We start from the raw sequence: 18,327 nt of genomic DNA on the forward strand, positions 1-18,327 counted from the left end.
CGTGTGGCCCTCACAAGGTGTGGCGCGTGGGCTTTCAAGTCTGGGTCACTCAGCAGGTCCGCCTCCGGGGAGGGGCTCTGGGGCTGGGCGGGGTGGTCTCTCTGTACTCTCCTCCATGCAGGGGTTTATTCCTTGGTGGCCCTCCTGCCCAGGGGCACAGACAGCGCCCTCCATGCAGTGTGAGCGTGGGAGGTGGGGAGCCAGGTGCGGGGTTCAGTGCTCTGGGACACACACAGGCGCGTACTTTACGGAATTTTCTGGCGTGCAGGTAAAGAGACCACAGGACTTAGTCTTATGATTTTTATAAAAACCCTCAACCAAGGGCCGGCCAGAGGGCGGAGAGGGCTGCAGTGTTATTGCTAACGGAAGTGAGGACAGACCCAGGGCCCGGACCGGCTCCTAGGCCCGGGTAGGCAGCAGCATAGACGACGTGTTAGGGCTGAAGGCAGCGAGAGGTTGGGAGCAGCCACACCGCCCCGCTCTCGGCCGGGCAGAGGCCTGGACCGCTCCCAAGCCTAGTCCTGCAGGGACACCTTCACAAAGAGGGTGGCAGATGGGTGCTGGTCTCCATTCTTGGACAAGAGGTGGACATGGCGGTATCCTGGCAGGGGAGTGGATGGGAAGGAGCAGACAGGGAGAGTTCCAGTCACTCGGGCAGGATGCCTCAAGGGACAGCACCCAGCCCAAGAGATGCCAGGCTCTGCCTCCACCCACCTTGCCATCCCCTCCCCTTGACAAAACTCACCCTGCTTGAGGCTGTTCAGGGGGATGGTGCTCTGGCCGATGAAGTCGTTCTTGGAGGAGGCGTCGTAATCCTCGACCACGAAGCGCACGAGGGCAAGCTCAGGCACAACCACCTCGAACTCAAACTCCATGTCCCACCACGGATTGAAACCTAGGGGTACAAGCACTGTGTCAACAGCAGGGACACCGGCTGCAGCGGCTGGGCCCAGCCCAGACTCAGCACGTACCGTTATTGGTGACCACTGTGGTCTGGCGGCTGGCCACGTCCCGGCCCACGCCGTGGATCTCCACCGTCACCTTGGGGTCCACAATCGAATTCTTACTCTTGTTAACTTTTGGCAGCTGCTGCCCTGTGATGACCTGAGGAAAGGTGACGGACATCAGGAATGGCAGTGAGGGGGAAGGGAGGCCATGGGCTCCTGTCCCTTCTGTGGCTGGCCATACCCTGATGTTGAGCCGCTTCCGAGTCCACCAGGGCCCCTGAGCCAGGTTACGTGGGTTGAAGGTAGAGTTGGGGTCCCGCAAGAAGGCAGGTTTCAGCACGTACCCGCAGGCTCCATTGTCCTGGAAGCGGCCCTGATATACATCCATCTCTGGTCCAGGTGTCTGGAAGTTCAAGGCCACTACAGGTAGGACAGAGAGGTCACAGGCTGTGGTTTTGCCTCAGGGGTCCTAGAGCCCAGCCTCCTCAGGGTACACTGAGCCTTTGAGTTACATCGCGAGGCAGAAACAGGGTCCGATGTCCTCCAATGCCTACTGCCGTCCTGACTGACTCACCACACCAAGCTCACATCTCATTTCTGGTGCAGAATTCGAAGGACTAGTGAGCTAACTATGGAATTTCAGACTCTGTCTTGCTAGCACGGGGATATTTCCAAGCTGAGATCACCAGTGCTAAGCCCACAAATTCCCTGCATCTGGCCCTGCTTAAGACCCCAGTCTCCTGGTCCCTGGCCCTCTGGGCTGAGGTCTTCATCCAGGCCTCCTCCTCCCAGCCCAGCCAGCCCATACCGATCTGGCAGCCCCCATTCCACATCTCCACGGGGCTGTAGTTGGAGGAGTCCGTTCTCCACCCAGCAGGGTAGATCCTGCTCAGGTGATTCACGTTGTGGCGGATGAGGCTGTTTCCTGAGGGGACATGGGATGGTCAGAAGTGGAGGCCTCCAGGTTTGCCTGAGTCCCTCCCACCAGCTCTGCTGGTAACAGCAGGGAGTCCAACGCTGTCCAGGGCGGTGGGAGCCAGGCCCAGCCCTGGCCAGCCTGGATGGTCAGACAGCGGACAGCACCCTCAGGGTGCAGGGCCAGGGCTCACCTGATTCTTGCAGCAGTCGGAGGACGCGGTTCTCAGAAAAGGACGCAATCTCGTAGAAAGCCTGCCCCGGGGCGCCAGGGCTGGCGAAGCCTCGAAAGTGGACGCTCTTACAGTAAATGACCATATCAGAGAGCTCCTTCACTAGCCTGAGCTTGTCCTCCTGGGAGCCATGGGGAGGCCCGGGTTAGATTCAGAGGTTGGGGCAGGTGGGCACTGAGAGCCAGAAACCCAGACACAGAGACAGAGAGAGGGAGACAGACACAGAGAGGGGGCAGAGGGTCTCAATGGCAGCCACAGAGAATTGAGACAAGGCAAACATTCCACCCAGTAATGAGGGGGTGATGTGGGAGGGCCCCAGGGCTGCCCTCCCCCCACAGCTTCCCCTCGAACCCTGGACTTGTGCTGCACTCGGCTCCTCACGGCCTCATCCTCCATCTCAGCAGCCTCATCCTCGTCTGACACGACAGTGGCCTCAGGGCCACCTTCCCCACTGGGGGGCAGGAATCCCCCCAGCTTCTTCCCCTTCAGCAAGATCTTCCCTTTCAGTTGCTAAGGATGGAGGGCAGCTGGTCAAGACCAAGCTGGCCTCCCAGCCATTCCCCCTGCCCCCTCCTCTGGGCACCCCCATCCCCGCCGTGCACCTCGGGGGAAGGCAGGCTGGTGGTGGCCCAGTCCAGGGGCCGGTCCAGCAGCATGGGGCCCAGGGTAGTGCTCAGGTGTCGCGCCATCACGCGCTGCTGCTCCAGGCTGCAGTGGTTCTCCAGGGACAGGATCACGGGGTAGGGGGACGCCTGGGGGTCCGAGGGCAGATTAGGAGGGGTCGGCCACCCCTAGCATCCCCCTCCTCACCCCCAGGGGCGCGGCCACCTTGAAGGCGTAGTCCCGGATGGCCCTGAGCACGTCGCAGAAGAGAATCTTGGAGGTGAACGTGTAGCCGTGATAGATGACAGGCTCCTGGTTGGGCCCATCCCAGCAGTCCAGCTCCAGGCAGCGGCAGCCTTTGCACAGCGCCCTGCGGGGGGAGTGGCGGCTAGGACCCGAGGCCCCGCCCGGCCGCCCAGGGCCCCGCCCCGGCCCCACCCCCTGCCCACCGGATGTAGGCTTCAGTGCTGCTGGGCCCGGTGATCTGGTCTTCCAACAGGTAGGTGTTGTGTGAGGAGGACACCAGGTAGTGGCTGAGCGGCTGGCCCATGTCCTGGTAGACCCGACGGTGCGCCAGGTTGAAGGCGCTGCCGTCGGCCGAGAGCAGGTACATGAGGAAGCCGTCCTTGGTCATCTGCCGCTGTGCCTTGGCTGGGAGGGAGCAGGCCAGGGCCGGTCAGAGCCCTCCGCCCGCCAGCCTCCTCCTGGGGCCCTGTCTTCGCTCCTGTCCCCCACGTTGTGAGGCCCCTTGAGGACCGGCCCTCATCTCCTTCTCTCTGCCCCCGACCGGAGCCCCCTCCGGGGCAGGGCCGTCTCAGAGTTGGGCCCAGGATGGGCATCAGACAGGAAGCAGGGAAAGTTTGCTTTTCCAGCCTCCTCTCTCCCTGGAGCAGGAACTGAGGGGGGTAAGGAGGCTGCAGCCCTGCCTCCCATCTGCCTGCTTTCATGGGGCAGGCGAACACTGACCCAGGCCCTGAGGCTGGCTGAAGCACCCCATTTCTGCAGCTCCCCACTCTTGGGCTGCCGTCTCCCCAGGGGTCTCCCGCCCAGCGTGGCTCTGGGACTGCGGGTTGCAGGCCCTGCCAGGCCCTCACCAGTCTCGCTGGGTTCATAGCGCTCAATTAGGGAGAGGGCCAGTGCAGGCCCCGCAGCCTCCTCCCGCTGCTGGTGCTGCAGGAAAGTCACTAACTGGTCCACCGACAGGGTCTCCCCTGAGCCCGCGGCCTCGGCGAAGGTGCGGTCGATCTCCTTCCGCTGGGTCAGCATCTTGTAGAAGGCCTCAATCTCCTCGTCCTCCAAAGAGTCCGTCTGGGAGTGGTCACATTCCTGCAAAGCCCGGACAGCCCGGTGGGCAGGCTCAGAGCAGGCCCTGGCCTAGGGTCAAGGACCGCGTTGCCAGGGCTCCCTTCTGCCTCACCCTGAAGATCTTCCGGGCATAGCTGTCATCCACCTGGATGTTGAGCTCCTTCAGGAAGTTCTGCAGTTCTTTGAAGCTCATCTTGTTATCCTTGTTTTTATCGGCTTTTCGCAAGCAGGAGTGAATCCAGCTGGGCAAGAAGTAAGGAAAGAACCCAGGAGTCCAAGTACCCCCAAAGCCCCAGCCAAAGCCATGCATCGACTTCTGGGCCCAGGGAGACTAAGGCCACCTGTAGAAATAACTCCCTGCAGGCATGACTTACTGGAATCCGAATTTCAGGGGCAAGACCTGGTGGCCTCTTGTGAGGGTATGTTACATCCTAGTACAGGGTCTTTTCCTATTTGCTGGCTTTGTACTCTTGCCTATTTTTATTTATTTTTTTTATCCTCACCCAAGGACATTTTTCCATTTTTTGTTCAGATAGAGTGGGAGGTAGAAAGAGTGAGACAGAGAGACAGAGAAAAACATTGACGTGAAAGGGACACATCAAGCGGCTGCCACCTGCATGACCCAACCAGGGTCAAGGAAAAACTGCAACCGAGGTACACGCCCTTAGCGGGAACCGAACCCGGGTCTCTCTGTACCGCAGGCCAATGCTCTAACCTCTGAGCCAAACTGGCCAGGGCTCTTTCATATTTTTAAAAACATTTCTTTTCTTCCTATAAAAGGGTTTATTGTAGACAATTTATAAAATAAAGAAAAATAAACAAATCTCCCATAGACCCAGGCATAACTCTGTTAACATTTTATAGTGTGTCCCCTGGTTTTCAATACATAATTGTTAGCCAACTTGACTGAAGCACTTGAGGCTTATTTTGCAGGAAACAGCAAATTTCAAGCCACTGATCACATTATCATGATGGGCCACTTAAACCCCCACTTCTGTCTTACCATTATCCTCTCTCCCCTCAGCCTTGACCTTGATAACTAGATTAAAATGTCAGAGACAAGGTCTCCCATCGAGGCAGGCGACTCCCCTCAGACTCCCAACTCCACACTGGTTACAGATGGGGGAAGAGGGGACATCAGGGGACTGCATAGCTGTCTGGTCCTTGGGTCAATGTGGACCAAAGAGGGTTTCAGATACCTCCCCTGCTTCCCTTCTGCTATGAGTTGAACTGTGTTCCCCCAAAATTCGTGTGATGAAGCCCTAACCCACAACATGATGGTATTTGGAGATGGGGCCTTGGGAGGTTTAGATGAGGTCATGAGGTGGGGCCCTCGTGACGGAATTAGTGCCCTTAGAAGAAGAGACACCGGAAAGCTGGCTGTCTCTCTCACTCTCTGCCTGTGAGGACACAGTGACAGGGCACCACCGAGAGACGAGGAGGAGAGTTCTCACCAGAACCCAACCAGCTGGCACCTTAGACTCCCAGCCTCCAGAACTGTGAGAAAATTAATGTCTGTTATTTAAGCCACCCAGTCTGTGCTATTCTGGTATGATGGTCCGAGCTGGGTATCTTCCATACCCAGATTGACTTGGGGACAACCACAGCCACTGTCTATAGGCTGGGCCTGGTCCCACTGCCCCCAAAAGGATACTGTTGCAGCTTCTGCTGCTGGTCCATGGAGCCTGAGTGATGGATGATCTTGCGCAGACCCTGCACCCAGTGCTGGGCGTCAGCTGGTGATGAGGTGATGAGGTCTAATGTGTTTCGCTGGTCCTTAAATACAATAGAGAAGCAGCGGTCCTCGGGCACGTCACGGGCAAACTTCTCCAGACCTTCTGTGCGGTGTCCCATCCGAACCTCCTGAATGTCCTCGATGGAGACTGTAAGAAGGGGATGGGGGGCAGAGAGAGGCATGAGGCCAACCCCTGCTCCCGACATGGTTGAAGCCACGGTGGAAAGGGTCACAGTTCAGAGACAGAGGCAGGACTAGAGCTCAGGCATTGATCCAGGAAGAAGGGGGCAGGAGGACAGACGAGGGGCAAAAAGGAGGAAGGAAGACAGACTGAGGTGGAGAAGGAATGTGAGACACAGCTGCAGTGGGCAGAGTGACAACATGCAGAGTGACACAGAGAGGGACTGACTTTAGGGTGGGACAGGAGCCTTGGACCTCAGACCCGCTGTTTTGGTGTTGTAGGGAGCCGGGCCCCTGGGAAAGGACTGGGGCAGGCAGAGCTCTTCGAGACCATTCTGGAGCTTGGGGCCGGTGACAGAGAGGAGGCCACACACCCTCCTAATCGGACTTGGCTTTGGACCGCTTCTCCCTTAGACAGCTATGAGAGCCTCTGGGCCCCTCGCCTGACCATTCAGGAGACTCGGGCCACCCTCAGTCAGCCCTGGCCCTGGGGTCCGGGGACAGAGAGCAAAAGACAGAGGGAAAAGTGCTTGTATCAGTGGGTAAAGAGGGCCATGCCCCGTGTGTGTCTGTATGTGTGCAGAACTCAGGGGACCCCTTGGCAAGGAGGGTGCAGGAAGGCTTTGCCCTCAGGAATCCAAGAGGCAGACTGGAGCATGCCCACTGGGGTCTGAGAGATTACATCATCTGCCCTTAGGAGCCGGGGAGGGCCCTGCTGCCAGAGGCCAGCCTCCCAAGCTTCAGGGAGTCCAAGGCTCTGCCCACCCTCCCTAATCCCTAGTGTGTCTTCTCTGGTCAGGCTGGGAGCTCTGTGCCTGCCCTACCCCCATCCTGGCCATCCACATCCATCTGTCCTGGGTCCTAGACCAGCTCTGCTGAAAGCCTGCCTGTCCCTCCTGGTGCCTACCCACACCGAGTGCCCCAGAGCCTCCAGCCACCTGCAGGCTGCATGTGTGTGCCAGGTGCCCAGCCCCGGCAGTAGGCTCTAGGGAGTAGGACACGTGAACCCTAGTTCAGGGGATATCCCTGCTTAATCCCTCTGTCCACAGCCTCCTGTGGCCCCGCTAGGCCCCACACCAGCTGCTGCTGACCCGGGCTAGAGGGAAAACAGGAAGCCCGAGCCATGGAGTGCCCGGGCCAGCACCTCCACCCACACCAGAGAGAAAGTCCAGATGCCTTCACTGCTGATAATGCCTTGTCTGCCTCTGGGAACCAGAGTTGGGGGTGGGGTGGGGGCAGGACCAAGGGAGACTGAGGGATCGGGAGGCAGAGGCAGAGAGAACGGAGCTGGGGGGTGATGCACTACTCCCCCTGGCCTCAGTTTCCCTGAGGGTACAGTCTCACTCTCTCAGAGAAGGGGAGCGGCCCACAGGCAAGCACAGCGCAAGGCCGGTCTCAGTGGCTCTGACATGGGGGCGAGCCTCTTCCGGCCACGGTCCTCACCTGACCGCCGCTGACGCCCGACCCTGGTCCTGCCACCCCTGCAGCCCCCTCACTCATGTCCCTTCCTCATCCTCACCTCTGCACCTTTGCTCACGCGGGGTCTCCTGCCTGGAATTCTCTTCCTGCCCTTCTGCTCGGAGCCATCCTAGTATGGGGGCTCTCCTCCCAGCGCAGGTCTGGAAGGGCCTGAGTCTCCATTCCTCTGCTGCCCCATGTCCAGCCCCACCAGGTGCTGGTGGGCTCCCAGGAACCCCCAGGGCTCAGAGTGTAAGATGCCCCGTTCCCATGGTGCCGCCACCCACCAGCGTCTAATAGGAAACCCCATATCCGGGCAGAGGCCTGTGACGGAGCCTGGTTGGTGCTACAAAGGCAAGGTCAGGGTCACTCCAGTGCTGAGTAGCAGACACGCGCTGAGGGTGGTTTTCTAAGAGCACTACAGTCTCCATCCCCTCTGACCCTGCCCTGACCTGCTCAGAAACCTTCCATGGCCCACAGCCCCTGGGCCCAGCCCAGCTCTCCCCTCTGACCCTGCTCCTGTCCTGCTCAGAAACCTTCCATGGCCCACAGCCCCTGGCCCACAGCCCCTGGTCCCCAGCCCAGCTCTCCCCTCTGACCCTGCCCTGTCCTGCTCAGAAACCTTCCATGACCCACAGCCCCTGGGCCCAGCCCAGCTCTCCCCTCTGACCCTGCTCCTGTCCTGCTCAGAAACCTTCCATGGCCCACAGCCCCTGGGCCCAGCCCAGCTCTCCCCTCTGACCCTGCCCTGACCTGCTCAGAAACCTTCCATGGCCCACAGCCCCTGGGCCCAGCCCAGCTCTCCCCTCTGACCCTGCTCCTGTCCTGCTCAGAAACCTTCCATGGCCCACAGCCCCTGGGCCCAGCCCAGCTCTCCCCTCTGACCCTGCCCTGACCTGCTCAGAAACCTTCCATGGCCCACAGCCCCTGGGCCCAGCCCAGCTCTCCCCTCTGACCCTGCTCCTGTCCTGCCTCACCTCTGGCCCCTCCATAAGCCACAGATCAGCAGGATATACCTTCTTAGGTTTCTGCCCAGTGTACTGAGGCCTGGCAGACCCTTCCTAGGGTAGCTTCAGTGGACTGACTTCTCCCTCTTCCTGTCCCCCTCCTACTCCTACCTGGAGCCTGTCACCTGTGTCTGGTCTCATCCCTACAGACCTGTCAGTGAGCTGACCCTGCCTGTCCCCATATGGCCAAAGGCAGGTGAATGGGTGAGGAGTTTCCAGAGGTCTGAGCTGTGTGGAGCCCAGCTGCAATGATTTCTCTGCCCTGTCCAATACAGCAGCCCCCAGCCGCATGTGGTCATTTAAATATAAATTTGTGAAAATTCAATTTAAAAAGTTCAGTTCCTCAGTCACACTGGCCGCATTTTAAGTGCTCAGTGACCACAGGTGGCTGGTGACAACTGTGTCAGCACAGACATAGATCATTCCCATCGACACAGAAAGTTCCCTTGGATAGCCTTGCTCTGAAATGTTGCCAGCAAATAAAGGTGCAGAGTAGACCTCTCATTACAGCGTTCAGGGCCTTCTGTGGCAAGGGCAGCAGGCATCGAAGCTGTCCCTGAGGCCTTGTAGGGGACACTTTCCATTTGCAGGCCTGAGCCCTGGGTTCCTGGGCTCGTTCTGAAGACTCTGGGAAGCCCTTGGACTCACACCCTCAAGGGAGCTACCCAGCTGCGGCCTCTCTCATTGAGTCTTAGCCCTGCTCTGCCCCATCTCCATGCTGTGGCCCCAATCTCAGGGAAGGGCTGCCTCCTTCGGGCCCCACCTCACATCCTGGCCATTCATTCCCGGAAAGGCCTTATCTGCCCTTATCTTTGGGCCTCACCGCACCTGGAGTCCTAGTCCATCCAACTTCCCTGCTTCCCACAACTGCCTGGGCAGACACCTATGCGTTTATACAACACTGTAGCTCCCTTCCTACATTTCAGCCTGTTTTCCCCATCTGAGGTCATGGTTATGTACCTCTAACCCCCAAAAGACTTTAGCATCTCCTTCTGTAATCCTGGGTCCATGACTGCCCTCTCCAGCCCAGACCAGAGCTCAACTTCAACGGACTCCTCTCCCAGACTCTGGCCAGCTTCAGTCTCCCTGTACCTGGTCCTGATTACAAGACCGACCTATCCTCACCAGGCCGGGACTCGGCCTCCCTATCTGTGGTCTTGGTCCATGGAGACCTCCACTTCCAGCAGTATCAGTTCCCCACCCAAGCGCGGGCTGCGCACTCTGCGTCCTACCCCACGGCCGGAGCACTCACACAGCTGGGACTCCGGGGTCCGCATGACCTTGCGGGACTCCTGCCAGATGGTCTTGCAGTCTTCCTGCAACTTGTAGAAGCGCTCTCTCCGCCATGAGTTGGACTTCACCTTCAGGAGCTGGCTGCCCTTCAGCAGTGCCTGTAGGTCCTCATCATCCTGTAGGCCTAAGGAGCAGAGCTGTTAAGATGCCACCTCCTCCAGTGTCCCTGCTGTCCCAGACCCCATGCAAACCATGCCCATTTCTGGACCCTCTTACAGCCCACTTTTCACTAGCCTCATCCTCATCTCTGTTCACTTCCTCCTCCTTCAGCCATGCTCCAACCTGCCCTGCCTGCACCACGAAGTCATCTCTGATGCCAGCTGAGGCCATGTAAACCTCAGGATGCCTACCCACTCAAGGCCACACTAAACACTGGGACCTGCCACCCAAAGCTGAGTGGACAAGGGCAGGGCAGCTAATCTAACAACTCCTGGTCTCTGGGGGACCAGACCCCAAAAAGTAGCTGGGCTCTGAAAGACAGGTAAGGCCCTCCTGGCCACACTTTGAGGTCACAGTGACTTGAAGGAAGCTAGGATCAAAAGACCAGGCGGAGCAGGAAAGAAAGGGGCAGACACCGAAGGAAATGGACTCCAGAGGGTCACAGAGCCCAACAACCTCCCAACTCCAGGGGCTATGGAATCACCTGTGCCTGGGTCCAGGGCCCCCTCCTGACTAACAAGTGACTTCATGTTGTGGGGCCTCTGCCTGTCTGTAAACTGAGGATAAAAACAGCATCCGCCTCCAAGGTGAAATGAGATGATGCATGATTCTGGGGAGGTTCTGAGGTAACAGCAGTTGTAGTTCTTGGTGTCAACATTGTAGTTACTGTGGGGCCCTGTGCCCATCCCTGCCACCCTCACCACTGCTACCGCCACCCCTGACTTGGACCTGCTTGAGTGGGTCTTGATCCCGAAGAGACAGATGAGCCCACTGCAGTCTGTGTTGGACCTGCTGGGATGCCCCTGTCCCTCCATGGCCACCCCATCGCTGAGTATCCTGGGTCCAGGACCTCTCTGGGTATAGCAGCCCTAAGTCACAGTGTAGCCCTTTCAGAAGCTAGGGACCAGCGAGGACCAGACCCTGGCTGCTTGGCACCCTCTCTTGCTGCTCTCAGAGGTCCAGGCTGGCCTGAGGCATAGGCTCCCAAAGATGCGATGCCCTTTGTCCTACCAGGCCCATGCATGAGCACCTGGCTCCCCCTCTCTCAGCAGACCCTGTACCAAGTGTGATCAAGGGAAGACCCCCCCAACCTTAATAACCCATACTGCAATATAGAGATACATACATCTATACCTGTATCTGTATATATCACCCTATATCTGTATCTATATTTGTGTCTATATCTATATCTACATCTGTATCTACACATCTGTATTTGTATATATCACCTTAGCCACATGTAGTCCAGCAGTCAGCTCTGTTCAGAGCCCATTGGCCATCTCACCTCATGTCTGTCACCAAAATTAAAATTATGTGGCATCAGCAATCTTTATCCATCTGCTCCAGCAGAGCAGTGACATCAGGGACTGTGTGGGTCCAGTCTGAGGGGCCTGTGCCTAGGCCCATAGGCTTTTTCCTTCTGAGCGCACAACCCTAACCCCTTATGGTCTCCTCCACTTTGTCCTTGCCTCCCCACTCCCTGGCCAGCCCCACACACCACAGGACCCACAACTTTCTGCACTACTTCCCTAAGCCTGTTACCACATCTTCTTTTCCCCTTGCCAATCTCCTGCCTCCAGAGGGCAGAGCCCAGTGCTAACACCCCCTCCCTATCGCTTTGAGCAATCCCTTCCCAATCTGTGCCTCTGTTCCCCATCAGCACTGGATGAGAACAGTGTTGGAGGAAGCGTCTCTGAGCCTCTTCAGAGGTGACATTCTGATGTGACCTTCCCCCACCTTTGTCCCAAGACTCTCCACTCCAATACCCCTCTGCCTTGGTGTGAACAGTTCCCCTTCAGCCCCAGGGGAAGCCCAGTGAGGGAGAAGGGGCTCCGGCAGGATGTCCTCAACTGTTGGTGGTGTCTGTGGACCTCAAGGCCAGAGGCAGGGGAAGGGAGCCCCCAGACTGCCAGAGGAGTCACCTCGGCCTCTGCTGGGGATCCCACGGTCTTTTCTGAGGCTGAAGTGCAACTGAGAGGGGCATCTTACACTTGATCTGCACTCCACCCCTCAAGTGGGCAAAAACTAAGGCAAGCCACTGCCCAAAACACAGATGGGAATGGGGGAGGGGGTCGGAAAGTAGAAGGTGAGCCCCACCCTCCAGTTATGGAAAACACCATGAGGAGATGACATGTTCATCCTGTCCTGGAGCCAGGCTGTGGCCCTGTCTGCAGTCAGGCAGAGATAAGTCCCCTGGCTGCCGACATGACTTCCGAACACAGACCTCCATCCCAAGGTGGGTGCTGATAACCACTGCCCTCTGGGTCACTGGGAAACCTGGGCAGGCACCTCCACCTCTGAGCCTCATTGAGGCCCTTTTGTTTCTGAGGCCTCTGGGCTGCCCGCACCGCCACCTAGAAAGTATGGATACACCTCACCCAGCCGCATTCAGTTAGATCTAGTACCTTCTCCTGTGGAAGGGTGGTGGTGAGGGAGCCCAGTGAGGGAGAAGGGGGCTCCGGCAGGATGTCCTAAACTGTTGGTGGTGTCTGTGCAGCTCAAGACCAGAGGCAGGGGAAGGGAGCCCCCAGACTACCAGAGTCACCTCGGCCTCTGCTGCTCAGGGACCCCTGAGTTGACCTTAAAGCCTCACTAACCTGCCCAGGCCAGCTGTACCCAGCAAGGTGGCCCAGTGGAGGAGTGCAGAGGGTTCTGCGGGTGCTAATAGGAGGCTGAGGGGCATGCCAGGAGTCCTGCCATGTACCTAGGGTAATGCATAACGGAGACAGACTGGGCTTGGGAACCATAGCAATACAAAGCTATACAGAGATAAAGTCATACACACCACACACAACCTCGAAGAGCCAATGAGCCACATAGTGATGTACATTTTACATGGAGTCACACAGCCACACAACATAGTGCCTTATCATCATCATAATAATGGCATCTACCATAATAATAGCTAATATTTGAATAAGAGACTGTTCTTAGCGCATGTATTCAATCTCCCTGACAACCCTATGAGGAAGACACACACTATCACTATTCCCATTTTACGGATGAGGAAATTGAGGCTCAAGGAAGTTATATGGTGGAGGTCTCAGAAGCCTGCCCACAGGGTCCGTGGTAGGAAACATTATCCTATGCAGCCACCACTCGGGTGCACACTGCCATAGGTAGTAATATTAATCTACATAATACACATCATAATGCAAAATAATAGAATTAGTCACCTAGGTCTCCGTCTGTCACATCTGTCACATAGTGCACAGCATCACATTGGGTCACACACCATAGCAGATCACCTCACTGGATTCTAGTCACACCAGTTATGCACCAGGCCACATATCCAGTGGTGCTTCATAAATCTCTAAACGAGGGGTTAAGGATGGCAAGGAGCAGGAGGACTTGGAGGGGCTGAGGTATATCAGAACTCCCCCCCAGAACTCACCCCACATGCCACCCCTGCAAACACAGCCCCACAGTAGGTCACACACAGGAGTACCAATGAGGTCCAATCAAAGGATCAAAGTCAGGATCCTGAGCTCAGGAACATATAGTCAGCCTCCTGCCCCAGCTGCCATCCCTGTCTCCACAGATCTCCGTGTTCCCTGCGACCCTTACCCAGCCTCTGCCCATTGAGCGCCGCCACCTTGAGGCTCTGCTCCTGCAGGTAGAGCTCTCTGGAGAGGCTCCGGGCCCGGCCCCGCAGGAAAGGCATGATGCTCTGCAGTGCCCCTGCCGCCCGCCGAGTCTGGCCCAGGACAATACAGGAGTCTCCAGAAGCCTAACAAGGCGGGGAGCAAGGGCGGAGACCAGGCGAGGGGGCGGAGCCAGAACGCAGCTGGAGGGGCGGGGCCTCAGCCCTAGCAGCTGGAGGGAAATCTGGGCTGAAAGGGGCGGGATCGATAGCCCCTGGGGGTGGGGCGAGAGCGGAATCCAAGCGAGGAGAGGCGGAGCCAGAGCCCAGGGGGCAGGGCGCCCCGAGGAGGAGCCAGGGCCGGGAGGCGGAGTGGGACAGATCATAATTCAGGAAGCAGATCAGTGGCAAAAGCTAGAGCCCAGAAAGCGGATCGAGGGCACAGCCAGAGCCAAAGAGGTGGGGAGGGGGTTGAGCCGGGCTTGGGAGGCGATGTGGAGGCAGAGCTACACCCAGGAAGCTGATCGGGGGCGGGACCAGGGCCCAGTGGGCGAACCCAGGGAGGGTCCCTTACCCTCGCTGCAAAGGCGGTGTTCCGCCGAGGGGCTGAACCTCGACTTTGGAGGCGGTGTGGGGGCGGAGTCCGACCAGGGGGCGGGGCCTGAGCCTGGCTTCCAAACACCAGCTCAGGGCGCTGGAGGAGGACGCTAAGGCTGAGTGAGGCCGGGGCCGCAGAGTCCTGCGGTGCACGGGATGGGGGCTGTGCCAGACAACCAAGCCAGCCAAATGCTTCACCAACAGTACTCAACGAATTCATTGCGACTCAGCTGGCTGCTGCCTCACTTGTGAACCTCAGGCAGGCCTGCTTCCTTTGGTGTCCCCACCTGAGTGGATCTCCAAGGTTCCGAATGGGAATGGAGTTCTCGAAAAAATGCTGATCTTAAAACGAGCCCATTAACGCAGGCTTACTTTGATAAATAGATGAGGACGACTGCAACTTTATACAAACTGTGCTGCCGGTGTGCTTGCAAACAGTGGGGCCTTTCATGTAAGTTACAACTTCTCTTTCATTCGCCCAGCAATTATTTATTGAGCCCCTGCTGTGGGCCAAGGTCAGGATACCACCCACTTCAGGCCTGACTCACTCCTCTGTGACTCCCTGCCTCGGAATAGTTCGTCCATCGCTCCGCTTCAGCTCCAGGCACCGGCGTTGGCAGTGAGTCACTGGCAAAGCTAGTTATTTGTACAGACAAGCACAGCAATAATAAACTGAAGCGCAAAGTGACTTGCCTAAAGTCACACCACAGAGAATAAATTATGAGAACGTGTGTTAGTGTAGATGAGCTGAAATATGGGCACAGACAAGTTGCCCATTTTGAAAAGGGGTGGGGAGCAGAGTGTAAAGGAAACCTGTTTTAGAGAAACCATGAAAAGGTTTTTAATGGAGGACCAATGATAGAATCACATCACAATATAATTTGCTTCTTTTGAAGACTTAAGTATTTTATTTTGTGCATTTAAAAAACATGATCCTGAGAAGGGGTCTGCAGGCTTCATTAACTGCCAAAGTGGCCTCTGGCACAAAAAAGTTACTTACTGATCAGCATGGTCCAATATGTGTCTGTATTGTGTGGGCCTGGAACCCCAGGAACATAGCTTTGAAACATAATTGAATTGGGCTGGCCACCCCAACTTGCTATGATGGTTCTGGAACCATTATCTCTTGGGGGTACTGACTTTTTAGCCAACTTAGAGTTCCCATGCTCATTAGTGCTTTATCCTCACATCTTCTGTGAAATGGGTATTGTGATCCTGTTAATGAGAAAACAGGCCCAGAGAGGCAAAGGGATTTGTCCAGGGTCACAATATAAAGCAAAACTAGGACTGGAGCCCAGGTCTCCAGGGGCCAAGATGAGCCAGGGCCTTCCTATGCCTGCTTTCCACTTTTTTTTTTTTTTCATCTTAACCTAAGGATATGCTTGTATTGATTTGAGAGACAGAGGAAGGGAGAGAGAGGAACATCGGTTGCCTCTCGTCCGTACCCAGACTGGGAATCGAACCCAAAACCTTTTGGGGTACTGGACGATGCTCCAACCAACGGAGCCTGCCTTCCACTTTTACAAATGCCAGTTCTTACAGTGAGGCAGGAAGGATTAGGTGTAGAGAAAGTTAGTGGAGGTACATGTGTTCAGTGAGGGCAAGACCCTGGAAGACTATGTTCTTTCAGGCACATCTGGGGACCTGCTCGAGAAGCCAGTGCAGCCCTGGCCAGAATGGAGAGAACAGAGGAAGTGAGTTAGAAGGAGGCTGGGGGCCTGGAACATCAGTCACAGGGCTTCAGACTTGGGAAGGAGCCCATTGATTCTTGAGTCCAGTTCTAATCACCTTTTTTCTGGCTAGGGACTGCCTCATGGTGCACCCTCATCTCCTGAAGGACTAGGCAGCAACTCACAGGGCATGGTCACTTGGGGATGGGCCTCCTGCCAGAACATGGCACAGGCTGGGTACCAGGCACTGTTCTAATTGCCAAGCACTGTTCTAATTACCTCATTCAATCCTCACAGCAACCCTGAGGTAGGTAGTGTTCTTATCCCCCATTTTACAGATGAGAAAACTGAGGCAAAATGAAACCCAAAGATCTGTCTGAGATGAAAAAGCCAAGACGTGACCTCAAGTAGTTTGCCCAGACATTTCATATCCAGGTGGCCCCCACAGCTCACCAGGCCAACAGAGGGAGCCTTTCTGCAGCAGACCCCCAACTACCCAGTCCAGATAGTGTGGTCCTACAGCATATGTCCAGTGCTTTGGGACCTGACATATGAAAGTGTAGACAACCTGGGACACCATAGGACAGTGACCACTCCCTCCCACCACCAGTTCTCTTTGACAGGTTCTTGCTTCTCCATTTGGTTTGCATGAGGGACAAAAGGTAGTTAGGGAAGTAATTTTGGGTGATGAACTAGAAGTGGTAGGGCTTTCAGGAAAATGGCTTGGGACTGTAGTGTTCACGCCAGCCCTGCAAGGAGGGCTGGACAGAGTCAGGCATTTGGAAGGCAGGTCTCAAATAGGATGGGCCAGGGCAGCCAAGCCCACGCCACAGGACTGGGAGGTGCTGGCTGTAGCCTCCATGCAGCTTCCTCTCCAGGGGAGATATCAGGACTGCCAGGGGAGAGAGACTAGACAAAGGCATAGGTGCCTGAGGATGGAGCCCATTCCAACATGAGCTGAAGCTGCAGCTGTGCCAGAGGAGACCAGAGAGCTTCTGGGTGGTCTGAGTGCGAGGCAGGCATGGGAGAGGTGGCAGTGTGCAGGGTAGGCAGCACTTGCTAAGGGACGAGAGAGAAAGCAGAGCTCTCCAGTGTGGTCCTGTGAGCTGCCAGTTTCCCTTCCTGCCAGGCTGGCAGGAACATTAAGGACACCTCTGACCTGAGGAGAGAAGCGGGAGCATTGGAGGGAGTGGGGATCCTATGGCACAGCTGAACAGGGTTGCCTCCAGGAGCCCAGGCTACTGGTATGAAGGTAACAGCTCTGGGCACTGAGCAAGGTCTCTCTGGGTCAGGGGAACCAGGTCTGGGCCAATTGGGAAACATGAGACAGCCTGGGACTGGCTGATAAGAACATCTCTGAGTCCCCCTGAATTTCAGGAGTCTCTATTGCACAGCTGGAGGGCTCTGCCTTTCTCTTTCCCAACTCATCTCCATGTATGGTTCAGGAGGATAGGTATAAGAACTAAACTCTCTAACTGTAAGGCTACTAGGAGACAGGAGATATGGTTAAGCAGTGATTGGTGTAAGAGGGGTGGGGTTTGCCGAGCTGACAGATGATGGGGTGGGTGGGGACAGGAAGGTAAGCTCCCCAAGTGTAGGTGAGTCCCCAGGCTGGAGCAAAAAGACGCCAGGTCCAGATTTGGGGTCCCATCCAGCCATAAGACCTCCAGGTTCTGCAGTCAGGAGCCCGGCAGCTGCTCTCCCTCCTGGAGGGACAGCGTTCGAGCAAAGAGCTGGCTCTATGTTCCCGGGTGAGAGGAGACAAGAGTTCGGCTGGACAAAGGGTGGAAGCTCAGGCATTTCCAGCTGAGACTTGGCCCTGTCCCACCAAGAGGGTGCGCAGATGGACGGATCAAGCTGATCCCCCAAGCCTGGGCATCCCGGACTGTGATTTCTGCACGGGGCAGTTAAGGCAGCGAGGCCAGACCGCGGTCAACTTTACACACCTCCTCGCCCCACCCCCCCCCTCACCCCCCCACCCGCCACACCCACGCGGCCTGAAGCAGTCCAGGCACGTCTGGGCTTCTCCTGGAGGCCGGACGGCCTGGGCGGGGAGAACTCGGTTATTCGTGGATGCTGGACCCTTCCCTGCTCAGCCCCTCCGTGCGCGCTGGACCACGGAGTCCAGCTTTCCGTGACCACGATAAGGGGAAGTCCCCGAGGCTGGGGGGACCTGGGGAAAGTCTTCGGAGAAGTCTTCAGACCCGCACCCCCACCCCCACCCCCATTTAGATCCGGGGAACTGACTGGAAACGCCGGGGTCGTGCCTAGCAGCGTCCCACCCTAAGTCCCGGGCCGAGATTCCCCAGCGCCACACCAGGCCGAGGGGCGGGCCCGGGGCGGGGCGGAGGGAGGATGAAGGAACTGGGGTCTTCCGCCCAGAGTCGGGGCAGCGCTCTGTAGGGTTGGCCACGCAGGACTCCCGGCGCGCCAGCTGGGCACTCACCGTGCAGGGTCAGGAAGTCCCGGCCCGAGTCCATGCCCGACGTGCGGCGCGGCGGGAACGGGACACGGGGCGCCGCGGGACACGTGCGTGGAGACAACGCCGGCGGCCTCGGGTCCGAGCCGAGTGCGATGGAGCCTCGAAGGGACTGCGGTGGGAGGAGGCCGGAGGTGGGCCCGGGACACAGCCCCGCCCGCCA

General features: G+C 57.3%; 1 protein-coding gene across 2 annotated transcripts; it reads right to left on the minus strand.

Annotated features, from left to right (window-relative positions):
- Window positions 1–320: 320 nt before the first annotated feature.
- PLCD1 (phospholipase C delta 1) lies at window positions 321–18,288 on the minus strand. Of its 2 annotated transcripts, none has more exons than XM_036267337.1 (15): window positions 18,132–18,288; window positions 9,636–9,800; window positions 5,658–5,886; window positions 4,116–4,245; window positions 3,793–4,024; window positions 3,148–3,349; window positions 2,924–3,068; window positions 2,698–2,847; window positions 2,447–2,605; window positions 2,057–2,216; window positions 1,756–1,872; window positions 1,189–1,367; window positions 972–1,104; window positions 746–895; window positions 321–601 (listed from the first exon to the last, which is right to left on the minus strand). In XM_036267337.1, exons 1-15 carry the CDS (start codon window positions 18,163–18,165, stop codon window positions 516–518), a joined length of 2,271 nt encoding a protein of 756 aa, XP_036123230.1. In that variant the 5' UTR covers window positions 18,166–18,288; the 3' UTR covers window positions 321–515. The 2 variants fall into 2 exon arrangements, with proteins under 2 accessions (XP_036123230.1, XP_036123229.1); XM_036267336.1 differs by lacking the exon at window positions 18,132–18,288 and adding an exon at window positions 13,403–13,555.
- Window positions 18,289–18,327: the final 39 nt, after the last annotated feature.

This window comes from Molossus molossus, unplaced genomic scaffold (assembly GCF_014108415.1).
Source record: "Molossus molossus isolate mMolMol1 unplaced genomic scaffold, mMolMol1.p scaffold_m16_p_18, whole genome shotgun sequence".
NCBI classification, from domain to species: domain Eukaryota; kingdom Metazoa; phylum Chordata; class Mammalia; order Chiroptera; family Molossidae; genus Molossus; species Molossus molossus.

Bases quoted from the DNA above. Each gene is read 5' to 3' on its own strand.
- PLCD1 (XM_036267336.1), bottom strand. From the start codon at position 13,499: ATGCCTTTCCTGCGGGGCCGGGCCCGGAGCCTCTCCAGAGAGCTCTAC. The intron at 4,025-4,115 runs GTGAGGCAGAAG...CGGGCTTTGCAG, and splicing joins ATGCCCGGAAGATCTTCAGG to GAATGTGACCACTCCCAGAC. The intron at 1,873-2,056 runs GTGAGCCCTGGC...ATGTCCCCTCAG, and splicing joins CCGACTGCTGCAAGAATCAG to GAAACAGCCTCATCCGCCAC.